The following is a 20,932-nucleotide window of genomic DNA, read 5'->3' as shown; positions in this document are numbered from 1 at the left end:
CATGTTCGGAGTGAATTAAGCACACGTTATAATGTTGCTGACACCAGAACTGTTTGTGTTTGTTACATTGTATCGGATTTGTTTGTTATTCCGGAAAGAATTCTACAGCACACGCAGCCGGCTTCCATTGTTGCTATGACGACGCCCTGTGCTGCCATATATGGTAAGGAGGTGGAGGGGGGGAAGTCCCGGGCTGGATCGGAGGATTTGTTCTGCTCGTCCCAGCTACCTGTTGATATCACTAAGGAAAAGATGGAGGAGGACTGACTGATACCTGGGGGGGAAACAAGCAACCTAGAGGAGGACTGGCAAGGCTAGAAGAGTCCAGGACTTTGGGGGGACCATAGCAGCATGGTGATTGGATGAATGGGGTGTAGGGCTGGGTGATCCTGGTCATTGAGGCTTCTCTGGACCTTGGGAGCCACTTTCTCCTTTCACTGGGCTCCTGCTTCCTCTGGGCCTGGGCAGGGGTGGCCATTCATTGACAGAGGGTCCGGGGGTGTTACCAATGGACTTTGGGTATTCCAATCAGTAGGCCTTCACCATGAAGTGGATCTGCACCAAAATCTGACGTTTATTTGACATTTGCTTGTCTTGGTATAGTCGGATACATACATACTGATTGGCTTTGGATAGTTTGGACTACTGGCAATTGGGACCTAGAACTGTCTTACAACAGGTTGTCTGATTCATCTGGCGGTGATCTTTGTTTGGCCAAGACTTAGTTGGAAGAACTCATCATCTGGAGGAGATTTTGGTGTGGCCAAGCCTTGGTTGGTAAAACTCATCATCTGGAGGTGATCTTTGCTTGGCCAAGACTTGGTTGGTAAAACTCATGACCTGGAGGAGTTTTTGGTGTGACCAAGTTTTGGTTGGTAATACTCATCATCTAGAGGTGGTCTTTGCGTGGCAAAGATTTGGTTGGTAGAACTCAGCATCTGGAGGTGGTCTTTGTGTGGCCAAGTCCTGGCTGGTAAAACTCATCATCTGGAGGTGATTTTTGGCGTGGCCAAGACCTAACTATTAGAACCCATCAGCTGGAAGTGGTCTTTGCATGGGCAAGACCTAACTGTTAGAACCCATGTGAGATCTAGTTATAAGCCTACCTAGCATTGAGTTGACAGCTGTGCCTAAAAGCGACAAAAACCTGGCTAGTAGACTTTTGAGAAGTTCTAGAAAGTTGGGTTTAAAAGTGCTATGGCCAGTGAGACTTGAATTATCCCAGTCTGTAGGACTTGGTTGTGCATGGGCTTGGGATTGATCTGACCCCATAGAATTAATTGCACATGGTTTTAATTCTAGCTACTATTCAGTTGGCCTAGTTCATAAAGAAGACCGTGACTTGGAGAGTGGGAACTGGGATTGACGTTCTCCAGGATGACGGGGCTTGGTGGACCTGGACTGGATTATGGCTACCGATCGTAGGATTTGGAAGTAGCTCACAGTAACTTTAAAGTATAGATGGAAGTTGCTATGAACATTTGGTAATGTACGTTTTTATACCTAGGGCATAACATAGACCTGGACATAAAAAGTCCTCACTCTGGTTACTTATTGTAGAAGTCTTTTTGGACGCTGCCTCTCTTTTTACAGTGGTGTTTTATGGTACTTAGCTTAGGAGACCTGGTGATGATTGGGACCTAAGAAGTGGAGCTTGAGGGTCTCCAGACCCCATTGGCTGGCTACAATGTGTGAACTTGGTATAATCTGTTCATTCTCTGGATGACCTAAGCTTTTATGTCTCACAGCTGATGTAGAGTAATTGTTGATATCACTGGACTGTCCCTATAAAGTTAGGTTGATGGATGCAGTTGATTTGGGTCTCTATAAGGACCTGTGACCATTTGGCTTTTCAGAAATAAGAAATTCAGATGCCCTCATCCTGTAGCCCCATGGTGTATATACTTGTAACCTCTTTGCGGATTTCCTCCCTTGGTTGTGGACATGAGACATGGACTGCGCTCAGCCCAACCCAATCTCCCGGTACATCCACTGTGTCTGGTTCTTGCAATGAGGACATGAAGACTGGGAGTTAACTACAATGGATAAGGTAACGCTGACCACCTGTTCTGTGTTAATATTTAATTCCATGCTTTTGTTTTCATGCAATTTTTATTAAAGAATTGTTTTAAAATATCATGTTGTAGCCATAACCTAATTTATTTAATGCAAGTCCACCCAAAAGTTTTACATAGATAGTGGAAGAATAAGAAATTCCATCATACTTTTGCTGTTTGTGTCTCTTTTGGGAACAGTTCCTTCAAATTCCTATTCCCATAAGAGAATGGAGTGTCGTGTTCTCCTTCATACATTATAGACTCTGCTCCTCCAACGTTGTTGACTTTTCAACTGAGTATATTGGCAGCTTTCCCCAAATAGCAAAGGAAATCTCTTCAAACTTAACAAGATCCCAAAGCGTTGTCCCTGGAGCACGGGTTCCCATTGAAGGTTTTCCTCTTATCTATTGTTCTGATGACAACTCAGAATGTTAGATTTCTTCTCACTTTCTGGACTTGATGTATTAAAGCTCTCCAAGGCGGGAGAGGATACACTTTCATCAGTGAAGCTGGGTGATCCAGCAAACCTGGAATGGATTTCTTCAAAATCATTTTCTATTTGTTAGCAAATGTTTTTTAATTCTGTACCAGATCATTCCCGGTTCACTGGATCATCCAGCTTCACTGATGAAAGTGTATCCTCTCCTGTCTTGGAGAGCTTTAATAAATCGGACCCTTGATCTTAGAGACAGTGGTCACCAGGACAAATAAAGGGGTTGTATCTCACCATTGGGGACACGAGAAACAATGAAATACTTCGCTATTTTATCCAAAACTAAAAACCCTTTAGGGAATCAGACATTCCCCCGTGGGAATCCAGTTACTGCCATTGAAACACATGGACCTGGAAGATTTCCAAAAGGGAATGTTTGAGGGAATGTCTGATTTCCTGTTTTATAAATAGAGCCCTAAGAGATCTTCTCTCACTGCCTGTTGCATCTCTGGAAGTGGAAGGAAATATTTCCTATTGCACACAGACAGCAAAATATGACTTGAGAAGTGTTTGAACCCTTTCTTATATTATCTAAAACCTAAAAAAAATTATGGGTGGCTATTGGGAAATACAGCTGTATGGGTAACACCTCAATATTTAATGTTTATTGCCTATTTAATGTACAGCGCTGCGTAATATGTTGGTGCTATATAAATCCTGTTTAATAAAAATATTTGGAGGCTGGAGACAAAAACTTATGGGCACCAATATGAAGTTTTAGATATGAGGTGCAGAAAGTTCCAAAAGCTCCCAAAATTTGCTATGGTCAGTCCAAATCAACAAATTGCAATGTTTCCCATGTGATTGTCTGAATTATTGCCATTGGAGAATTCTGCTGCAGTTGTTGATTACCACATTTTATACTTCCCAATTTCCTGAAATGAAAAGGGGAAATCTTTTAGTTTAAAGCGTGTAGGCAAAAGACACAGATCCCTGACCCACCCACCAAATACAAGGAAGAAAGAATTGGATTTCTCCAGAATAACTTTTCAGCACTACTTTTCCCTTATATCAGAGTTTTAAAATGAATGCATTTATTATTTTGGGAAGGAGATTATAGATTGAGTGCAGTATAAAGTTTTATAGGGTTGGGTACATTGGATCGAGAAAAGGTATGGAGTATGGAGCTTGGTATGGAGCTTATCTTTCCCAATGGGAAGCAGTTGGTGCAATGCAATGATCTCAAAATATCTGTAGAATTAGGTTTTTGTTGAAGCTTCAAGCATTGAAAAGTGTTCCATGGAACCTCAAGATTCCTCCAGAGGTTGCTAGGGGTTCCTTGAGCAATGAGGAATTTGTTATTCTCAGGTCAGTTTAACTGATACCAACGATAATTTTGGCTCTTTAAGGGTGACATTCTTCCCAATGGCCACCATGCTAATGAACTGTGACCAGGGCTTATTATAAATGCTGTCAGGGGTTTCCAGAAGTCCTAAAAGTTATTTCAAGGGTTCCCCCATGTTCCGAATCTGAAAAAAGCTGCATTAGATAATGACATTCTGAATGTTTCTGTGAAATAGAAAAAAATTTGGAGGTGATTGCTTTCTGTCTATCAATCACTCCAGCTATGTTCCCAAAGGTCTTTTTTTGTCCTTCCTGTTTGTAATTAGTCAGAGTAAATAAGTATTGAGGTTTCTGTTTTGTTTCCAGCCTTTATTTCCTAGCCTGTGTTGAAAACTCCTTGTAAAGTTATTTGCTTGATTTGCATGTCTTCAGATGTGTCCTCCAAATACCACACAGCGAGGGGCGGCCATGGGGTCACTCTTTACATGATTATATAGAAATAACCCACATGCATGAGAATACTTATAAGTGAGAGCAGTCAAATTTTTGAAACTGAACTGTTACTGAGAGGCTGTTAAATTTGGAGGTCAGTGGGTGATGGATCTTCTCACGCTGGTGGGTGTCGGGAAGAATACATCTTCTGTTGGTGGTCATTTGGAGGAGTTTGCTTTATACTGGTGATTACTTGAAAGAATGGGTCTGATTTATTAAACCTCCCCATGGCTGGGGAGGATACACTTTCATCAGTGAAGCTAGGTGATCCAGGTTTGCTGGATCACTAAGGCTCACTAATGAAAGTGTATCCTCTCTAGCCTTGGAGAAGTTTAAAAAATCAGAGAATGGGAAAAAAAGAGAGACAATCTAACTGCGTATGCGTGAGATAGGGATCTCTTTTCCCTTGGTGGATAAAGCCCCTTCTGCGCATGCCCGAGAACAGGGTATGAGCTCAAGGAGCCAGAGCCTCCCGGGATGTGTGACATAGGTATACCAGGAGGCTCTGCGCTCCCATTAAGTCTTGATCACAGCGGCGGTGGTGGTGCACCTACATTTTACTTTACATAGAGGGGTTGTATATCCTTTAATGTAAAGTAAAAATGTTGAGTTTAGGTGCGCTTTAATGTGCATTTGATATTAGCTGGCAAATGATTTTAGACCTGAACCGGATCCCAGGTTTGCTGGATCTCCTAGGTTCTCCCATGATTGTCTACCTTCTTGGAGAGCTTTAAAAAATCAGGCCAACTGATTTGTAGTTTACACCAAGCGTTGTTGTCACTACCCGCTGCTAAAGTGAACCTGTTACGTTGTCTTGCTTGGGCAAAGCTCAGGTTTTTCTTTAAGGAGTATTGGGTTTCCTGAACATACTTTGCTTCCTAATATGGAAATGCTGCCTTCTCCTGGGGAAATTACAAAGGAATAGTAACACAGCCAAGATATATTCGTGTGACGTCGCCTCTCTTCTATTTCCAGCTGTGACCTGAGTTTTAGAATAGATCATATTCTGAGGTTGTTATAAAAAGTGCACCCCTCCCCATACTGAATTGCCAGAAACTATTAATCATACCGTTCACCTGATCCGCCAAATTATTATTTTTCCTAATTTTAGAAAAGAAAATGGAAAGAAGTTTAAGCAAAACTTTTATTGCTCCTTGTCAGTTAATATTATCAGTGTAATGTCAGTTATTATTCTACTTTTTCGCTTTTTAAACGTGCCCACCCCATCCCATGACATAAAGGAAGGAAAAAAAAGGGAATGGCTGATTTAAACAGGTTTAAGTAGTTCTGTTTTTATTATAAAATTCTCCTTTTATTTTTCAGATTGGAATACATTTTGGTTAGTTTAAATGATTAATAAACCTTAAACAATATCTTATAATTCATCACTGTAGTCATTTGTATAAAAATCACCCTTTCCTGCAGAAAATTCAACATTTTACAATATGCTGGATGATCCAGCAAACCTGAGATGGATCTCATCCATTATTGAAAACACTTGCTAACAATTAGCAAAATACTTTTAAGAAATCCATTCCTTGTTTGCTGGATCACCTAGGAAACTTGGAATGGATCTGGTCCAGGTTCAAAAACATTTACTAACAAATAAAAAATAGCTTTAAGAAATCCATTCCTTGTTTGCTGGATCAACCAGCTTTACTGATGAAAGTGTATCCTCTCCAGCCTTGGAGAGATTTAATAAATCAGGGCCATTGAGGGTTTGCAGCCATATTAGCCATATTCAGATTCAATATGGTATACTTTTGTCTGTTCTATTAGGTACAATATGAAGTGGAGGATATAGTGAGCAAGTTGGAGGAGAAAGGTCTGAATCCTGGAAACTCAACAGAAGAATACATGGCCTTCCTGTGGAATCTTTACCAAGTAGCAGAAAGAAATTTACTGGATGCAAATAACAGTTTGGAGGAGCTGAAACAGCAACAGGCAGAAGAAATGAAAGAGGTGAGTGTTGTGGTAAAATCTTGGGTTATGAAAGTGAAAATATAATGATTAACAATAGAATGCATAGACCTCAAATCAAGTCCAAATCCTGTACCTTTAAAGCCCATCTTCAATTCAATACCTTTCAAATCCTGGACTATTTAAAATTCCTTCATCTTTAGACCTCAAATCTTTAATTTCTGTACCTTCAAGTCTTAGATCATCTCCAATTCCTTCACCTTTAGACCCCAAATCATCCCCAATTCATGTACCTTCAAGCTTGGGATCATCTCCAATTCCTTCATCTTTATACCCCAGATCATCCCCAATTCCTGTACCTTCAAGTCTGAGATCATTTCCAATGCCTGTTTCCTTCAAGTCTGAGATCATTTCCAATGCCTGTTTCCTTCAAGTCTGAGATCATTTCCAATGCCTGGACCTTCAAGTCTGAGATCATTTCCAATGCCTGGACCTTAAAGCCTGAGATCATTTTCAATTCCTTTATCTTTAGACTTCAAAGCTTCTCCAATTCCCTTACCTTCAAGCCTGAGATCATCTCCAATTTCCAATTTCTTCCAATTTCTTCACCATTCCCAGTTTCTGTACCTTCAAGCCTGAGGTTGTCTCCAATTCCTTCTTCTTTGGACCCCAGTTCATCCCCAATTCCTCTACCTTCAAGCCTTGGGTCATCTCTAATTCCTTAATCTTTAGACCCCAAATCCTCTCCAATTCCTTTACATTCAAGCCTGAGATCATCTCCAATTTCTTCAACTTTAGACCCCAGATTATCCCCAATTCCTGTACCTTCAAGCCTGAGATCACTCTCAAAACCTTAAACCATCTCCAATTCAAAACTAGTCATAATTCCTTCAAATTTAGACCTCAACTTAGCCAATTTTACAGCCTCAGTTCGGCCTCAGATCCTTTACCTTCAGAAACCTAGGGGTTTACTATTTATATGCGTGCTACTGCTTGCATTTCCTCTGGAAGGAGTAAGAAGGTAGATGGGTGAGCTTCTTCGGGTAATAATGGTAGCAGGAATAGACCTGCTCTGGTACTGTGAGGAGGGCCAGGACCTGAATGTCAGTGATGTCAGACAAAGCTACCGGAAATGTCATTGAGATGGATGGGCTGTGGGTTAGTGGTACGGGTAAGGAGATGAGTTCTGATTCTCATTTATTCTGTTTAAGGTGGAGAGCTATGTGGCTCATATTCGGAGTCTTACCGAAGAGAGAGAAGTGCTCACTACAGACTTTGAGAAAGAAAATGTACAGCTAAGGATTGAACTTGAAAAGATGCAATTCCAACAAGGTGAGCCAACTTTTTATTTATTGTGTATATGTGTACTTATTCAAGGCCAATGTAAGAAATTCATTATAAAGCTTAGTTATTCCATCCAACCAGATTTTATTTCTCCTGGTGGACAGTCCCCTTTGTGTGTTCCAGCTCCTCTTGGTAAATTCTCTATAATATAAAACAAATACAGAAGCATCACATTAGGTGTGGAGATCCATATAATCGCAGAGGTCACACCAGCAAAGTTCCTGATATATAAAGAATTGGTAGATAATGTCGTTATTCCTTATATCAGTGGTCATAATTTCTCAGTGGCACAATCTTTCTCTGCCATTAACACAAGAAGGCACATGGCAAGTTTTTACCTTAATATATGTTTTAGTGTAGCCTGTTATGTATTTTAGCATATTTAATGTGAAATATTGCAGAAGTGCTCTTGTGTATAAGGATGTTCCCTCTGTAAACATTAATTCATCAGCAGCTAGAGGGTTTGATTAATAAAGTGAGGAATAAAAGGTTGTGCCATTTTCTTTGTGATGCTACTTAATAATTTAAAAAAGTTTTACTTCTCTGCATAAACTGAAATGCAGTTGCCCGTTCATATAAGTGTCTTTTTGTTGTGACATAATTTCAGAATCCCAGTTAAAGGAAGTTGAAGAGATGCTGGATCAGGAAGGCTTGAGTGAGATCGCCCAGAGCAGTCCCAGTGAGCAAGTGGCCTATCTGCTGGTAGAAAGAGCCACACTTCTGGAGAAGCTGGAGACCCTGGAGCTAAAAATGGACTCCTGCTCAGAGAATCTTGGCAGTGAGAAGCGACAGGTAAAACTGGTGGGAATTTGGGGCTCATATTTATTTAGCGCCAACATTTTACGCAGCGCTGTACATTAAATAGGGGTTGCAAATGACTGACAGATACAGACAGTGACACAGGAGGAAGAGAGGACCCTGCCCCGAGGAGCTTACAATCTAGTATCTGTGTAATATGTATCAGTAATCTACAAGCCCCAACAGTTCCTACCATCCTCTGGCCCTGTTTTTTAAGCAGCTGATTTACCATGAGAGATTTAAATTCCCTTGTATTGTATTTGGTGTTTACTATATATTCCATAGCAGGTAAGGCTTTTACTTGTCTAAATTAACAGTAAGTATAGCACAGAAGCAGTGAGATCTAAATGCATAGGCCCTGATTTATTATTATTTATCCAAGGCTGCAGAGGATACACTTTCATCAGTAAAGCTGGGTGATCCAGGAAACTTGGAATGGATCTCGTCCAGGATTCAAAACATTTACTAACAAATAAAACATGGCTTTAAGAAATCCATTCCAGGTTTTCTGGATCACCCTGCTTCACTGATGAAAGTGTATCCTCTCCAGCTTTTGAGAGCTTTAATAAATTAGGCACAAAGTCTATAAACTGAGACTAATGGTAGACAACAAAAGGGTCAATATCATGGCCAGATCGGGTTGAAGCCAAACCTAAAAGTCCTTAAAATGTCAGACCTTGGGAAACAGCCAGGAGCAGCAAAATGCAACTTTAGAGACCGGGCAATCAGTATTTTTTTTTAGAGCCAGCTCAGCATGGGCATTTAGCTAGTCTCTCATTACAGGTCCACTTTAATCTGTGGTGGGTGGACCCAAGTAGAAATCGGCAAATTGACCCTATGTATACCACATACATTTAAATCCTTTTTTTACGTTGTTATATGTAGATTTAAATAGGTGGTTCCCTTGGGTTGCTGGGATAGCTGAATACTGGGGAATATTGCTTGAGTTGGAATACAGAACCAGGCACCATGATGGGGATACTTTACCATTGATTTGAGAAATAATTAGGCCTGCCAGGAAGAAATTTTAATTGTAATTGGGTCTAATCCTTTAATTATCTGTTATAAAATCATTGCCAGTAAGAATAGTTTAAGACTGAATGTAACTAAATTTAGCACTTGCTTAGTGAAAGGCATTACAATACTGTTAATGGTTTTGTTTTGCAGGATGAATTGGAACATATTCATCGGACACTGGAGGAGGAACTGTATCAGCAACATGAATCCATGAGACGCACCAAGGAAACCATGAATAAGGTATATTCTATTTCCCTAAACAATACTGAATGTCCAATTACTTTAGGGTTCAGACACTTTAAAATGTTTATTTTTAAGGTTAACCTGAGATTAAAATAAACTTTGAAAACTAATCCTAGGGAAGCTGTAAATCACAAAAACTGCAAGGGTTTCTCACACGTAAAGCCACAGGCAACAAGAAACTGCAGGACTCAATGGATCTCCATATTGCAGTGAATAATGGCTATGCCCCTTATCCCTGGTCCTGGACACACATAATGATGTCTGAACACAGGGCCCACTCACTGGCCTGTTTAGAATTGTGGTTATCTTACAAAGTCTTTTCTCTAGCTGGCCAGAGCAAGGATAGCTGATATAACTTGAGCAGCATCCTTCAGTACCAGATGTGTCAGTGTATTTTGTATTCTTTTAACATGCAAAATAATTTTATTCAATGTTTTATTTTTACAAATAACATGTTATCTGTTCAGTCTAGTGCACTTCTGGCTGTACTAGTTGAAGCCAAGCTGAAATTTAAGTTTAAATTAGCTTAACAAAATTCCAGAATCATCAAAGCAAAAGGTGTGAAGAATTCATGGTGCACTGCATTTGAATTGAAAATTCAGTGATTACAGGCAAAGCACCAAAAAATAAATGCAGCCTTTTGGTATTAAAGTAAACACACTTTGATAGATCATAGATGCTGGATCACCCAGCTTCACTGATGAAAGTGTATCCTCTCCATCTTTGGAGAGCTTCAATATATCTGGACCAGAAATGGGGCTTTCCAGTTGGAATAGTGGTTTGTTCCTCACCCATTGGAGAGCTGCAGCTCCTACTTAGAGGGCAGATCGAAAGTCTTCAAATGGAGAGCAATTAACCTTATCTGCATGGGACAGGGGGCTTTTCTACTTAGGATGTGGCTGTGAGTTAGATTTTAGTGTTTCTGACATTATTTGAACCATTTATTCTAAATAGTGTTTCCAAAAAACTATTCGCTTTAGCTTCTAATTGCTGAACTTTGTGTTTTGTTTTTTTTTGTTGTTGTTAGCCTCCCTATAACAATTCAGGATTCCAAATATAATTACGTGCTTAAAAAGTCTTTTTTATTTTTACTATACATAAAAAATAATAATGTAAAATGTTTCTTTCTAAAGGATCCTTTGTCCTCAGTTCAGAAACCTTGGAAGAAGTTATTTGGGACTCGTAAAAATGACTGTGCAGTATGTTAACGTTATTGCATGATATAGCTAACTACACAACTAACAATTAAAGTTGCTGTCTAACCTTCTAACAATTCATTGCACCAACCATAAAACAATTCACCTTTAAAGGGTCATTGCACAAAAATGATATGTTTGTTATTGTTTGGTGATCTGGGTCACTGGTGGGCAATGGGCAATCAGTTGAAAAGATCACTTTTTAGCAGGATCATCACATTCAGTATTGAAATATGGGGATTGCAATGTTTACCAAGCATGTTTGCCACTTTTTGAATGCCAAACTGTTTTTGTGACTCTAATATTGGTGAATGCTATAGGATACACCCGAAGAGGTGTTTGTTTCAAACACTGCTACTGTTATTGCCTATTACCTCTTTTAAAGTTCAGATAAGTGACGACAGTGTAAGTCCATGGGCATTTTTAGCAAAATGCAACTGGCTCATGGTACTTCTTTGAAGTGACTGGAGCTTCTGATTTCTGATTTAGGTTTACTATAGTATGGTGAACAAACGTCATCATAAAACCTCTATCATTTCTTCAAATGTAGAGATCAGAAAGAAAATAGAGAAAAAAGTGGCAATCTTTTATCTAACGAATAAGCCCGTAACTCCTGGATTTACAGAGATTTTATGCTTATGGCTACAGGTGGGAGATGGAGGCATTAAAACTTTTGCTGCTACATTATCATGGACCGATCACTAAGGACACTTTCTATTATATCTTGACTTGGTTTAAAAAAAATAACATGTAGAACTGCGAGGCATCCAGTGAACCTTCTAGATAATCAAAAAATAACATTAATGGCATTTATCTGGCTTCTTAGGCATTTGATGAAGCACTTGAAAAAGAGAAGAAAATGAGGGAGTGCGTAGAAAGGGATCTAAACGAAGCCGCCCAAAGGCTGAAAATGGCTCATGACGAGATTCGGAAGCTGACTGATGATCTACTTATTAAGAAAAAAGAGCTCACTGAGCTTGGTAATTTAGTATTATGATCTATTTCTCATTTTATGGTTATTTTTGCAGGCTATAGGGTCTAATTGGCAATACATGAAGGTGAACTTATAAAGAACAAAGCCCACCCAGCTGCTGATATATTAAATTAGCCATCTGATTTTTTTTCTTATTGACTGTGGTTTCCAATGTGACCAAAGCAAGCAAGATGGTCATATTCCCTCTCCTGAATTCGCCTGCAAAATTGAAGACCCATATCTATAATATAAGGCTGGTGCTGGAAATCTGACAACATGTATTTGTTGGTTATACAGATCTGATGAGTACATTATATAAACAGTGATGTATTAAGCTGCTTATGTTCTCAAGCAGCCTTTTCCAGCCTCTTCCTATCTACATGCACTTTCTCCAAAGTTTGCTGGAGATCATTTCCCTGAATTAGTTTCCCGATCTTGTACGATGTGTTTGTTATCAGAATCAATATTGCATGTGCAGGGTGACAGCTCAGAAGAGCGCTTGGGGAAGTTCTTAGAATCGCCAGGTATTATTTTAATAAAACCTGCAGATTAAAAAAAAAATTATTTGAGATTAAAGTGATGGGTCCTATTTCATCATTTTTTTTCCAACCCAACTTTCCATGATTGTGCTATGACCATCAAATTTCTTTTTTATTACAGAGCATATTGTAGAAAAGAAGCAGCAAGAGATAAGTGTGCTTCAAGAGGAACTTAAAACCCTGAAAGAGAGTGGTACGTATTTTTTTATATATACAGTACATTTTTAATCTTTTTTAAAAAACCTATTGAATTTAAAATTGTACTAACACAAAAGAAAAAACAAAGAACCATACCAAGGTTCAAAATGATGGATATGCAAGGTGCGACATCAAAGTAGGGAGACAGTTACAGAGACTGATGATGAGAACTGTGTAGTATATCTATGCCATATGTGTCAGCACCGCTGCTTGTTGTATTCATTTCCACGTGCAGTTATATTCAAAGTTGTTACCCTTATAGCAAGGGTGTTTGTATAGGATCCAGAAAACTTACTATGTGCTATATAAAGGAATCACTATTTTAAACATGTATATTGTCATTTACCATCTGAATTAAATGTATGTTGTACATGATTTATATGTATACAGAGTCTGCTGATTTGCAAAAAGCCAAAGAACATAACCTTCGATTAGATAGGGAGATCCTCGCCTTACGCCAGCGAGTCAAAACACTGGATTCTGAAAGGAAGAAACAAATGGAACAGGTAGGGAGTTCTAAGAGCATGCAGTTACCATCCATCTCAAGGGCCACCTTGCCTTAATGGGCCTGATTTCTAAAAGCTCTCCAAGGCTGGAGAGGATACACTTTTGTGAGTGAAGCTGGGTGATCCAGCAAACCTTGAATGGATCTGATCCAGGATTAAAAAAAAAATTGTTAGCAAATGACTTTGAGGAAATCTATTCCAGATCCATTTGCTGGATCACCCAGCTTCACTGGTGAAAGTGTATCCTGCAGCAGTTGCCTGTGGCAGATACTTGAGAGCAGTTAAATTGTCAGTTATTAATATGACCTAAAAGAGAACCAGTCACTACTGACTTACATTAGAGTCTGAAAACTCAGACTTAAAGTCAAACTAAATATTTGCTTTATTAGAACTGTTTTTGCTTCCCCGAGTCTCCTTTTAACAGTTGATTACCCATTGATTCTGCTAGTGGAACAAGAATTTTATCCTCTGACCCAAAACATTTATGAAGCTCAGGATTTCTGACTTTACTAACTGCATGCTTTTTTTGGGTCACTCTATTTTGTACTCAGCCTGGTTGCTATGAGATAACATGCAGATCTTTAAGATATCATCTCTGTTGCCTTTTTTTGTCTTATGTCAGTGCATACCCAGAAAAACAACTGATATCATCACAGTTTTGATAATTCAGCTGGATTACCACCATTTATCTGTTGATCAGCACATCTAGCATTACCCAGGGAGATTTCCCTAACAACCACTTCTACAACAATAGAAGTGCACACGCTGCTTTGTTAACAGCTGGAAGTGCTCCTATTGCCTTGTGGTTCTACCAGCTGGATACTAAATATAATAATGGTAAATATAGTAATGAATATAATAATATTTGACCAATCAAAAAACAAAATTTTAAACAGGCTTCGATCAATATATATTGATTGAGAATGCCCTAGTTTATAATACAGTTTCTTAGATTTGATGTTTTTTATCAAATCCAATGTGCTACTCTGTTTAATATTGTGTATTTGTGTGTGTAGCTACCATTAACAATATAAAAGAGGAATCTCATAAACTGCTATTGAACAGAGTTTTTTTTTTTTTGTTCCCAGAGACTTTTTTTTGAGACCCAGTATTTTCAGATTGCATTTTATTTCCTGAGGTTTCCAATGATCATTTTATATTGTTTGTGTTGCTCCATGAATTTTTGTTTTATAACAGAATATTTTCTTGTGTTATTACAGAGTGAAAAGAGTGACAGTGACTCCATGTCTACACATTCAATCCTGCAGGACAGCGAAGAACTTCATAAAAAGTAATTCTTTTAACTTTAAGGCAGAATAGCCAGAAATCTACCTACACTTATTCCTGATTCCACTCCTAAAAAAAGAACCCCAAATCAATGTCCCTCTCCCCTCTTCCAAACCATTTTTAGAGAAACCTCTGTCATTTTATTAAGAACTAGTAACAAGCACCTGTCACATCTGGCCATGTGCATGAAGTGTCATTAGTCTGCATTACTTTTATAGGTTGGCTGCATGATCATTTTTATTTTGTTATAGATGTAGACTTGAGGTTGAAGAAAAGGAATGTATAAATAAACAGCTCCAGCACAAAATGAAGAAGCTGCAGGCAGAGTATGACGATATAGTGGAACGCAATGAGGAGCTGGAGTCCATTCTGGGAGAGTCTCAGAATCGAACAAAAGAACAAGTGGATTACTTGGAATCTGAAATAGCCGGCTTCCAGAGAACTGTACGTCATGCCTTCTATACTGTGTCCTACTACTGATGACAAAAAATTAACTTTGTTGGCTTTATGCTGCCTGATCCTCCAAAGGCCACATATACATGGAGTCTTTGGGCATGTTACAGAAAGAGGTAATCTACTTCATTAAGGATAGTTTTAGACATTACCTGGGCTCTGGGCAGTTATGAATTAAGGACCCCAAACACACAGAATCCCAGCTCCCTGCACCCTTGCCATCCTGTAAGTTGAAGCCCTGGAAAAGGTGGGAGCCCAGACATTTGCCGACTTACCACTCTCTAAAAACTACCCTGTACTTTATATTCCTCAAAAATTAGTGAACAGAAAGTGGCATTCTACCTTCAAACACCCCTTATACATGACATGTGAAATCTTAAGCTCTCTGTTTAAATAGGCTAATGGACGGAGCTTAATAGTGAGGGCAAAAACTCTAGTCTACACAGAGGTATTAAACAAAGAAATTCTGTACTATTTACAGGAAATCAGTTTTAGCTCATTTAACTGATATGGGGAGGGGGTAATGAATTAGCAAAAACAAAGACAGGGCCCAGGGTAAAATTTATTCATCACTGTTGTCAAAACGTTTTGCAACAAAACAGCCATGAGTAACAAGTGCCTGTAACTTACCCTCTGCATTTTATGCAGGTTGCAATAGTATATGAAAAATACATTTGAAGGAAATGATTGCATATATACTTTTAGAACCAATTGCAGCTTGTAATCTGGATCACCAGAAAAAAACATGGGTTACTTGACTTCAGCTGGTGTTACAAACATGGCATGCTCTAAATAGGTGTCCTTGTTCCACATAAGTGACCCAAAGCTAATAGGTTGCCCTAACAGCCAGGCAAGTGGCATCAGCAATGGCAGCCTTTATGAATATCTCACAACAGGTTTCAAACCTTTAATTGTTCTGCTGACGAAACCAATCACAAAATTATGACCCTAGTGGAAATACTGGAATGTCCAGTGGAAGCAGACATTGATGGCAATGATCCAGCTTGCTTTCGCCAACCTTTCGGACCTCACGGACCACTAAATTCATTCTTTTAAATCCTGCAGACCATTAATATGATTTTTTAAAAAAAGATAAATACATCTGTAAAATAATGATCTTCCTAATAGTGCCTGAAAAGGACTGTGGCGGCTCTGATTCGATGATCAGCTCACAGTTAAGTAAAGTATTACTATTGTTACTATTATCATTACAGACAAGGAATGATAGTTATCAAAGTCAAACAATTTGATGCCATTAAATATAACAGTAAAGAAAATACACAGGTATGGTCATACTTACCTAAAAGAGCATCTGAGAAATAAACAAATAAAACAAAACAATCGTATGAGAATCGGTATTGGCGGAGCGGGTTGACTGTTGTAATGGTGGAAACAATACTGAAGTGTACGGCTCAGTAACGGTTGCCTCATACAACTTAATATCACACTGACGTCACGCTGCGCCTCCCTTGTTTTTCCGTCTCTAGTACAGTTCGTGAATTTAGTGCAATATAAGGGCAACAATTGTCATTTAAAATATAAGAATTTATTAGAATATTTTTTTTTATTTTAAATAAAACATAAAAATTGCAAATAATGTCCAAATTTTTCTGTGCACCACCAAAATTTGTTGGCGGCTACTGCTGTCAAAGGTTGAAGATATATAAATTAGTAAAAAATCTAATATGTAAGCAGCTCCTCATTTGATTATATGCAGCCAAATGTCACATGCAGTACAAGTATTGTTCCTCTAGATGGCGCAGTGTGTTGCCATAGATTCAGACTAGTAGACTTTGTATTCTCAGTGCTGGGGGGATCTGTGAATGGAATGTGGTTACCTAGCAAACACAAACACTATAGTGTGGCCTTTGTGAGATTGCTGTGTTTACAGCAGCAGCAGGGAGCCTGGCAGTGGGAGATGATCAGTGCTTAATGTGCAGCTTGTGTCCCCAGTCCCCTGTCACGTCTGTTCAGTTTTTGGGTTTTGCAGCTAAACTGTCACCAGTATAATTTATTTTAAAATGCGGCATTGCCTGTTTTCAATCGGTAAGTCTTTATTTTATCGAATGCCGTTTCCTTTTCAATTCCCATCATTTAATTCTATTTTATGCTGTTTATTTCCACCCAACAGATTATGAATTTGGAGTCCGAGCTCACGGAACTAGCGGAGCAGCGTGAAGCCAAAGACAAGGCCTTCTTTTCGGACGGACTGAGCCCTGATGTAAAAAAGATGTCTGGAATGGAGCAGGTCAGATTTTTATATTGAGGGTGCATGGGAATTGAATGTCAATATATAAATGCTGTAAGACTGGTGCAAGATAACTGCGATGTATCAGGCACAGAGCTAGAAGGCAAATCAATGGAAAAAGGGAAAAAAAACGTCCATATACTGTACATATGTTAACCCATACACAGTAATGTGAGCTGTTTTATAACAGCCCTTTAACCTAATGCACCAGAACATACAGGTGCAAGCAGCATTTGTAGGAATGCAGGGTTATCATGCATTGTGGTGTGCTGCAGTGACGATGCATTGGGGTGCCATTGATAATAAATGGCACCACAATGCATCGATGTGAAAACTGAAGATTGCTGAACAATACCACCATGCTGTAGTATGAATCCGGCATCAGTACTGAATTATATTTACGTTTACTGAGAAACCATTGTTAGATGGCTGTCATACAGATCTAATGGCTTTTATACATTCTGGGTCATGGAATAACAGTTATGCAGATCAGGAGTTCTGGCTTTACTGATCTGCCTACTTGTTCCAGGTCTTTCACCGAAGCACAGTTACATGACTATGACAGGTCTGCTGACCGGCCTCCCCTCCAGTCATGTACTTTATGCAGTTTATTTCAGAAATCATGCTGCAGGACACTGCACTCTGCATTTTATAGTCATGCCATAAATGTAGAGCACAGTGTCTGTTGGAAAGCAGATAACATCATCTGCTTTGATTTATAAATCAGATTTTATTTTTTCAATTTAATCTTTTATTAGGCACGTACAAGGGAAAACAACAGAAGAAACATACAATAATTCAAACAGATATGAATTCCATCAATTTTCAGCAATACAATAGTTACAAGAGGAAGAAATACAGAATCTCAATATTCAATACAACATGTTTACATCAATCAGATCACATAGGTTCCTTGTATGCCGTAACGGCCTAATGATTGACAAAAGACAATCATTTTGAATAACAGGCCATAAGAACAATCCCTTTGGACTCCTCCTTCATTTTTAATTATTTATGGATATTAAGGGAGACTTACATAATAATATAGGTAAGGAAGGGGAATTAAAGGGAGGGGGCAGGGCAGTGGAACTTGTTTGAGTAAGAAAATGGTGCAAAAAACACTACTAATGGCTGCAATTTTTCTGATAGTCAGCTTGTAGCGCATTCAGGTAGTCTGCAGAATCTCGAAACATGGTCCAACAGAACCATAAATCAGATTTTTAATGGTCACGGGCTTACCATAGATTTACCAGTAATGCATATAAATAAAGCTTAAAAAAATGGAGACCCGTGTGTATTCACTTCTCAACAAGTTGTATATAATCAAGTCAGAATTTGAAACAAAAAACAGCAGAAAAGATCTTTCCAATGGTGTCATTAATAGCGATGCAATAGTGGTGGTGACACTAGACAGTCTCCTCTGACCCCATTGATCTTGCAGTAGGGCGTGTGCAGACAACCAATTATTTTGGGGGTGCAAACTACCAATAATTATACTTATATTGATCTGTTTATCTCTGCGGGTACCCTACGTATCCAATGAAAACTCACATCAGATTGCTTGCTTTGTGTTTCCCCACTTTGCTTGTTCTAATGAAGCAGAAAACAGTTGCAGAATGTACTTTGTTATTTTTCTGCTAGGTGTAGCTTCCCATCTGTGGTGTATCAAGATCAAAATTTCAAAGTAACTGATTCCTAGCTAAAGGTATTGCCAAACCATACACATCCACAGTCGTTCCATTGACCACACCTAATAATAATATATTTCTATACAGTTACACAGAATGACATGTACTGGCAAGATTACACTATAAAACAGTCAGCTTAATTTCTGGCAGAATCTAAAAATGATTCTTCCTCCAGAGCTCATTGTGTGCTTTCTGCCTTTAAGGATTAGTCTAGCTCCAAGTACCAAAATATTAACCTTCAGGTCACTTTAAACACCATTAGCTCTGAGCCACTCGTGCTTGTTCGCTGATCTGTTATGTGGTCCAGGTCAAGATTTCCTACACTAGTAAGTCACCATTTTTTCTCATGGTGTTGGTTAATGCTTTCTGGCAGTCTACCCCTGGAGGGTGCAGGACTGCAACCTCTTACTTCTTATATTTGTCATTTTAGGCTAAGGCTTCTTACACATGCTGGATACTTGCCACCTGGGACAAGTGAGCATGATCATCTTGGGCAAAAATCTAGTTTGTATACACCGCTCTATTGACATCATCCTTCCTGGCAGATCAATAAATGGTCAAACTGGGTAAACTGCTGTGATGTACAATAGATGAGGAGAGAGTACAGTGTCCCTTGCTTGTGTGTACACTGTGGCTCTTTGTGCAGTGCTCATTTGTTCCACTGCCACTAGAAACAAATCAGGAAAGATGGTTTCCATTATTATTTATTCTAACATGTACGCCTAGAATCACATAGAAGCATTGTAGTTACCTCATCATAAACTCTGACAGACACTGCATGTGGCATCCCACTCTCTGCTTCCCCTATAAAAATGAATTGAGGTGACTCTGCCCTCCAACAAAACACCTGAACACTTATTATATTTAACCAACGCTAGCGGTAGTGGCTACTTAGTAGCTGGCAGGCTGTAAGGTGACATGAGTCACCTGGAAACAGTTCGAGTAAACTTAACCTTAAGGCCAATTCACACAATCACATAAACATTTTTAGCTGTGAATTCATCTTGGTGCAAAAATATAAGAAAAAATAGGTCCTGCTCTGTTTTTTAAAACACAGTACAAAGAGCGTTTGCATCTTGTGGTCCATGTGTGCCCCAATGCACTGTGTATAAACTTTGGGTGCAATTAATGATAAAAAAGCAGTGCAAATGTTACTGAAATGCTTATTTTGATGGTCATTATTGTATGTTGTGTGAACCAGCCCTTATATGCATCACTTGCAGTGCTTTTTAATAATAATATGGCAGACTTTGATCCGGGGAAGTGTTTGCTAACCAGTTAATTACCCTCCTGTGTAAACTCAGGGTGCTTAGTTCCTCTCAGACCCCAGGCATTGGCTATTCTTGTTCTGGCACCGGGGTTGTGTTTAAACATGCAGATCATTTCCTGTTTTCAACCTTTTTATACTGGTTTTGTTAATTACTTTTTTTTTTTGACATTTTATCAGGAACTGACCGAACTAAAGCCAATGCTGAAAGGTATACAGGACCAACTGCTGAGAGCAGAATGGGAAAATAGTAATTTACGTTCAAGAAATGAGCATCTGGAAAAAGAAAAAAATCTACAGGATAATAAGGTGATTGTATGATGAACCAGGTCACTTATCAAAAACTAATATTTTGGATAGTACACACACTTGTGTAATGGATCACTCACTTGTTGTCGTTTTGGTGTGTCAAGAAACTCTAAACTCTGACAATGGAGTCACATTTTTCTTTCTACTTTTCCAATAGTTTTCACAAACTTCTTAGGAGTAAGCAGACAGGTTGAGCAGAGCAAGACCCCTGCTTTGTTTAGAGCAGAAAAGGAGACAAAGAAACATGTCACAGAATTGAAGGTTAACTCCCACAGTCACAGTAATTCGGTGTGACCACTTCACCATGTCCTTCATGTGTAACATACACACAAACACACATACATACATATATATGTATTATTTTAATTCCCATTAAAGCTAGACTCTGGGGAGTGTGTAGGGGGATCCACTCCAAGTTCCCCCCACCCGCAAAAGTCAGATTCAAAAGCCAAAGTATTAAATTTGGCACTTTGTATCAGTTGAAAACATACATACATTAGGTTTAAATTACCAGGTAAAGTATAAGAAAAGCTAAAACTTATTTTTAAGTTATGAGTAGCTTGAGAACAAGGTTATACCTCTTCCAGTTTTTATTGCTCTCTGCACCACCACAAATACCA

The 20,932-nt window shown here is 38.9% G+C and overlaps 1 protein-coding gene across 5 annotated transcripts in view; it reads left to right on the top strand.

The window, feature by feature from the left end:
* Positions 1–179: 179 nt before the first annotated feature.
* Positions 180–20,932, top strand: part of CCDC30 (coiled-coil domain containing 30) — a 33,486-nt gene continuing 12,733 nt past the window's right edge. Inside the window, exons 1-13 of one of the 5 annotated variants that reach the window (XM_072427182.1) lie at positions 180–2,050; positions 6,106–6,288; positions 7,458–7,578; positions 8,198–8,382; positions 9,556–9,645; positions 10,782–10,847; positions 11,671–11,824; positions 12,478–12,549; positions 12,945–13,060; positions 14,281–14,351; positions 14,599–14,791; positions 16,932–17,048; positions 20,184–20,312. In XM_072427182.1, coding sequence (XP_072283283.1) covers positions 2,042–2,050; positions 6,106–6,288; positions 7,458–7,578; positions 8,198–8,382; positions 9,556–9,645; positions 10,782–10,847; positions 11,671–11,824; positions 12,478–12,549; positions 12,945–13,060; positions 14,281–14,351; positions 14,599–14,791; positions 16,932–17,048; positions 20,184–20,312 — 1,506 coding nt within the window. In that variant the 5' untranslated portion in view covers positions 180–2,041. Of the gene's footprint in view, positions 2,051–6,105; positions 6,289–7,457; positions 7,579–8,197; positions 8,383–9,555; positions 9,646–10,716; positions 11,825–12,477; positions 12,550–12,944; positions 13,061–14,280; positions 14,352–14,598; positions 14,792–16,931; positions 17,049–20,183; positions 20,313–20,932 lie in introns of those variants that run through there. The other 4 variants (XM_072427181.1, XM_072427180.1, XM_072427183.1 and 1 more) reach the window with 4 other exon arrangements.

This window comes from Pyxicephalus adspersus, chromosome 11 (genome assembly GCF_032062135.1).
Source record: "Pyxicephalus adspersus chromosome 11, UCB_Pads_2.0, whole genome shotgun sequence".
Taxonomy (NCBI): Eukaryota; Metazoa; Chordata; class Amphibia; order Anura; family Pyxicephalidae; genus Pyxicephalus; species Pyxicephalus adspersus.
This window is presented reverse-complemented; position numbering and strand designations above follow the sequence as displayed.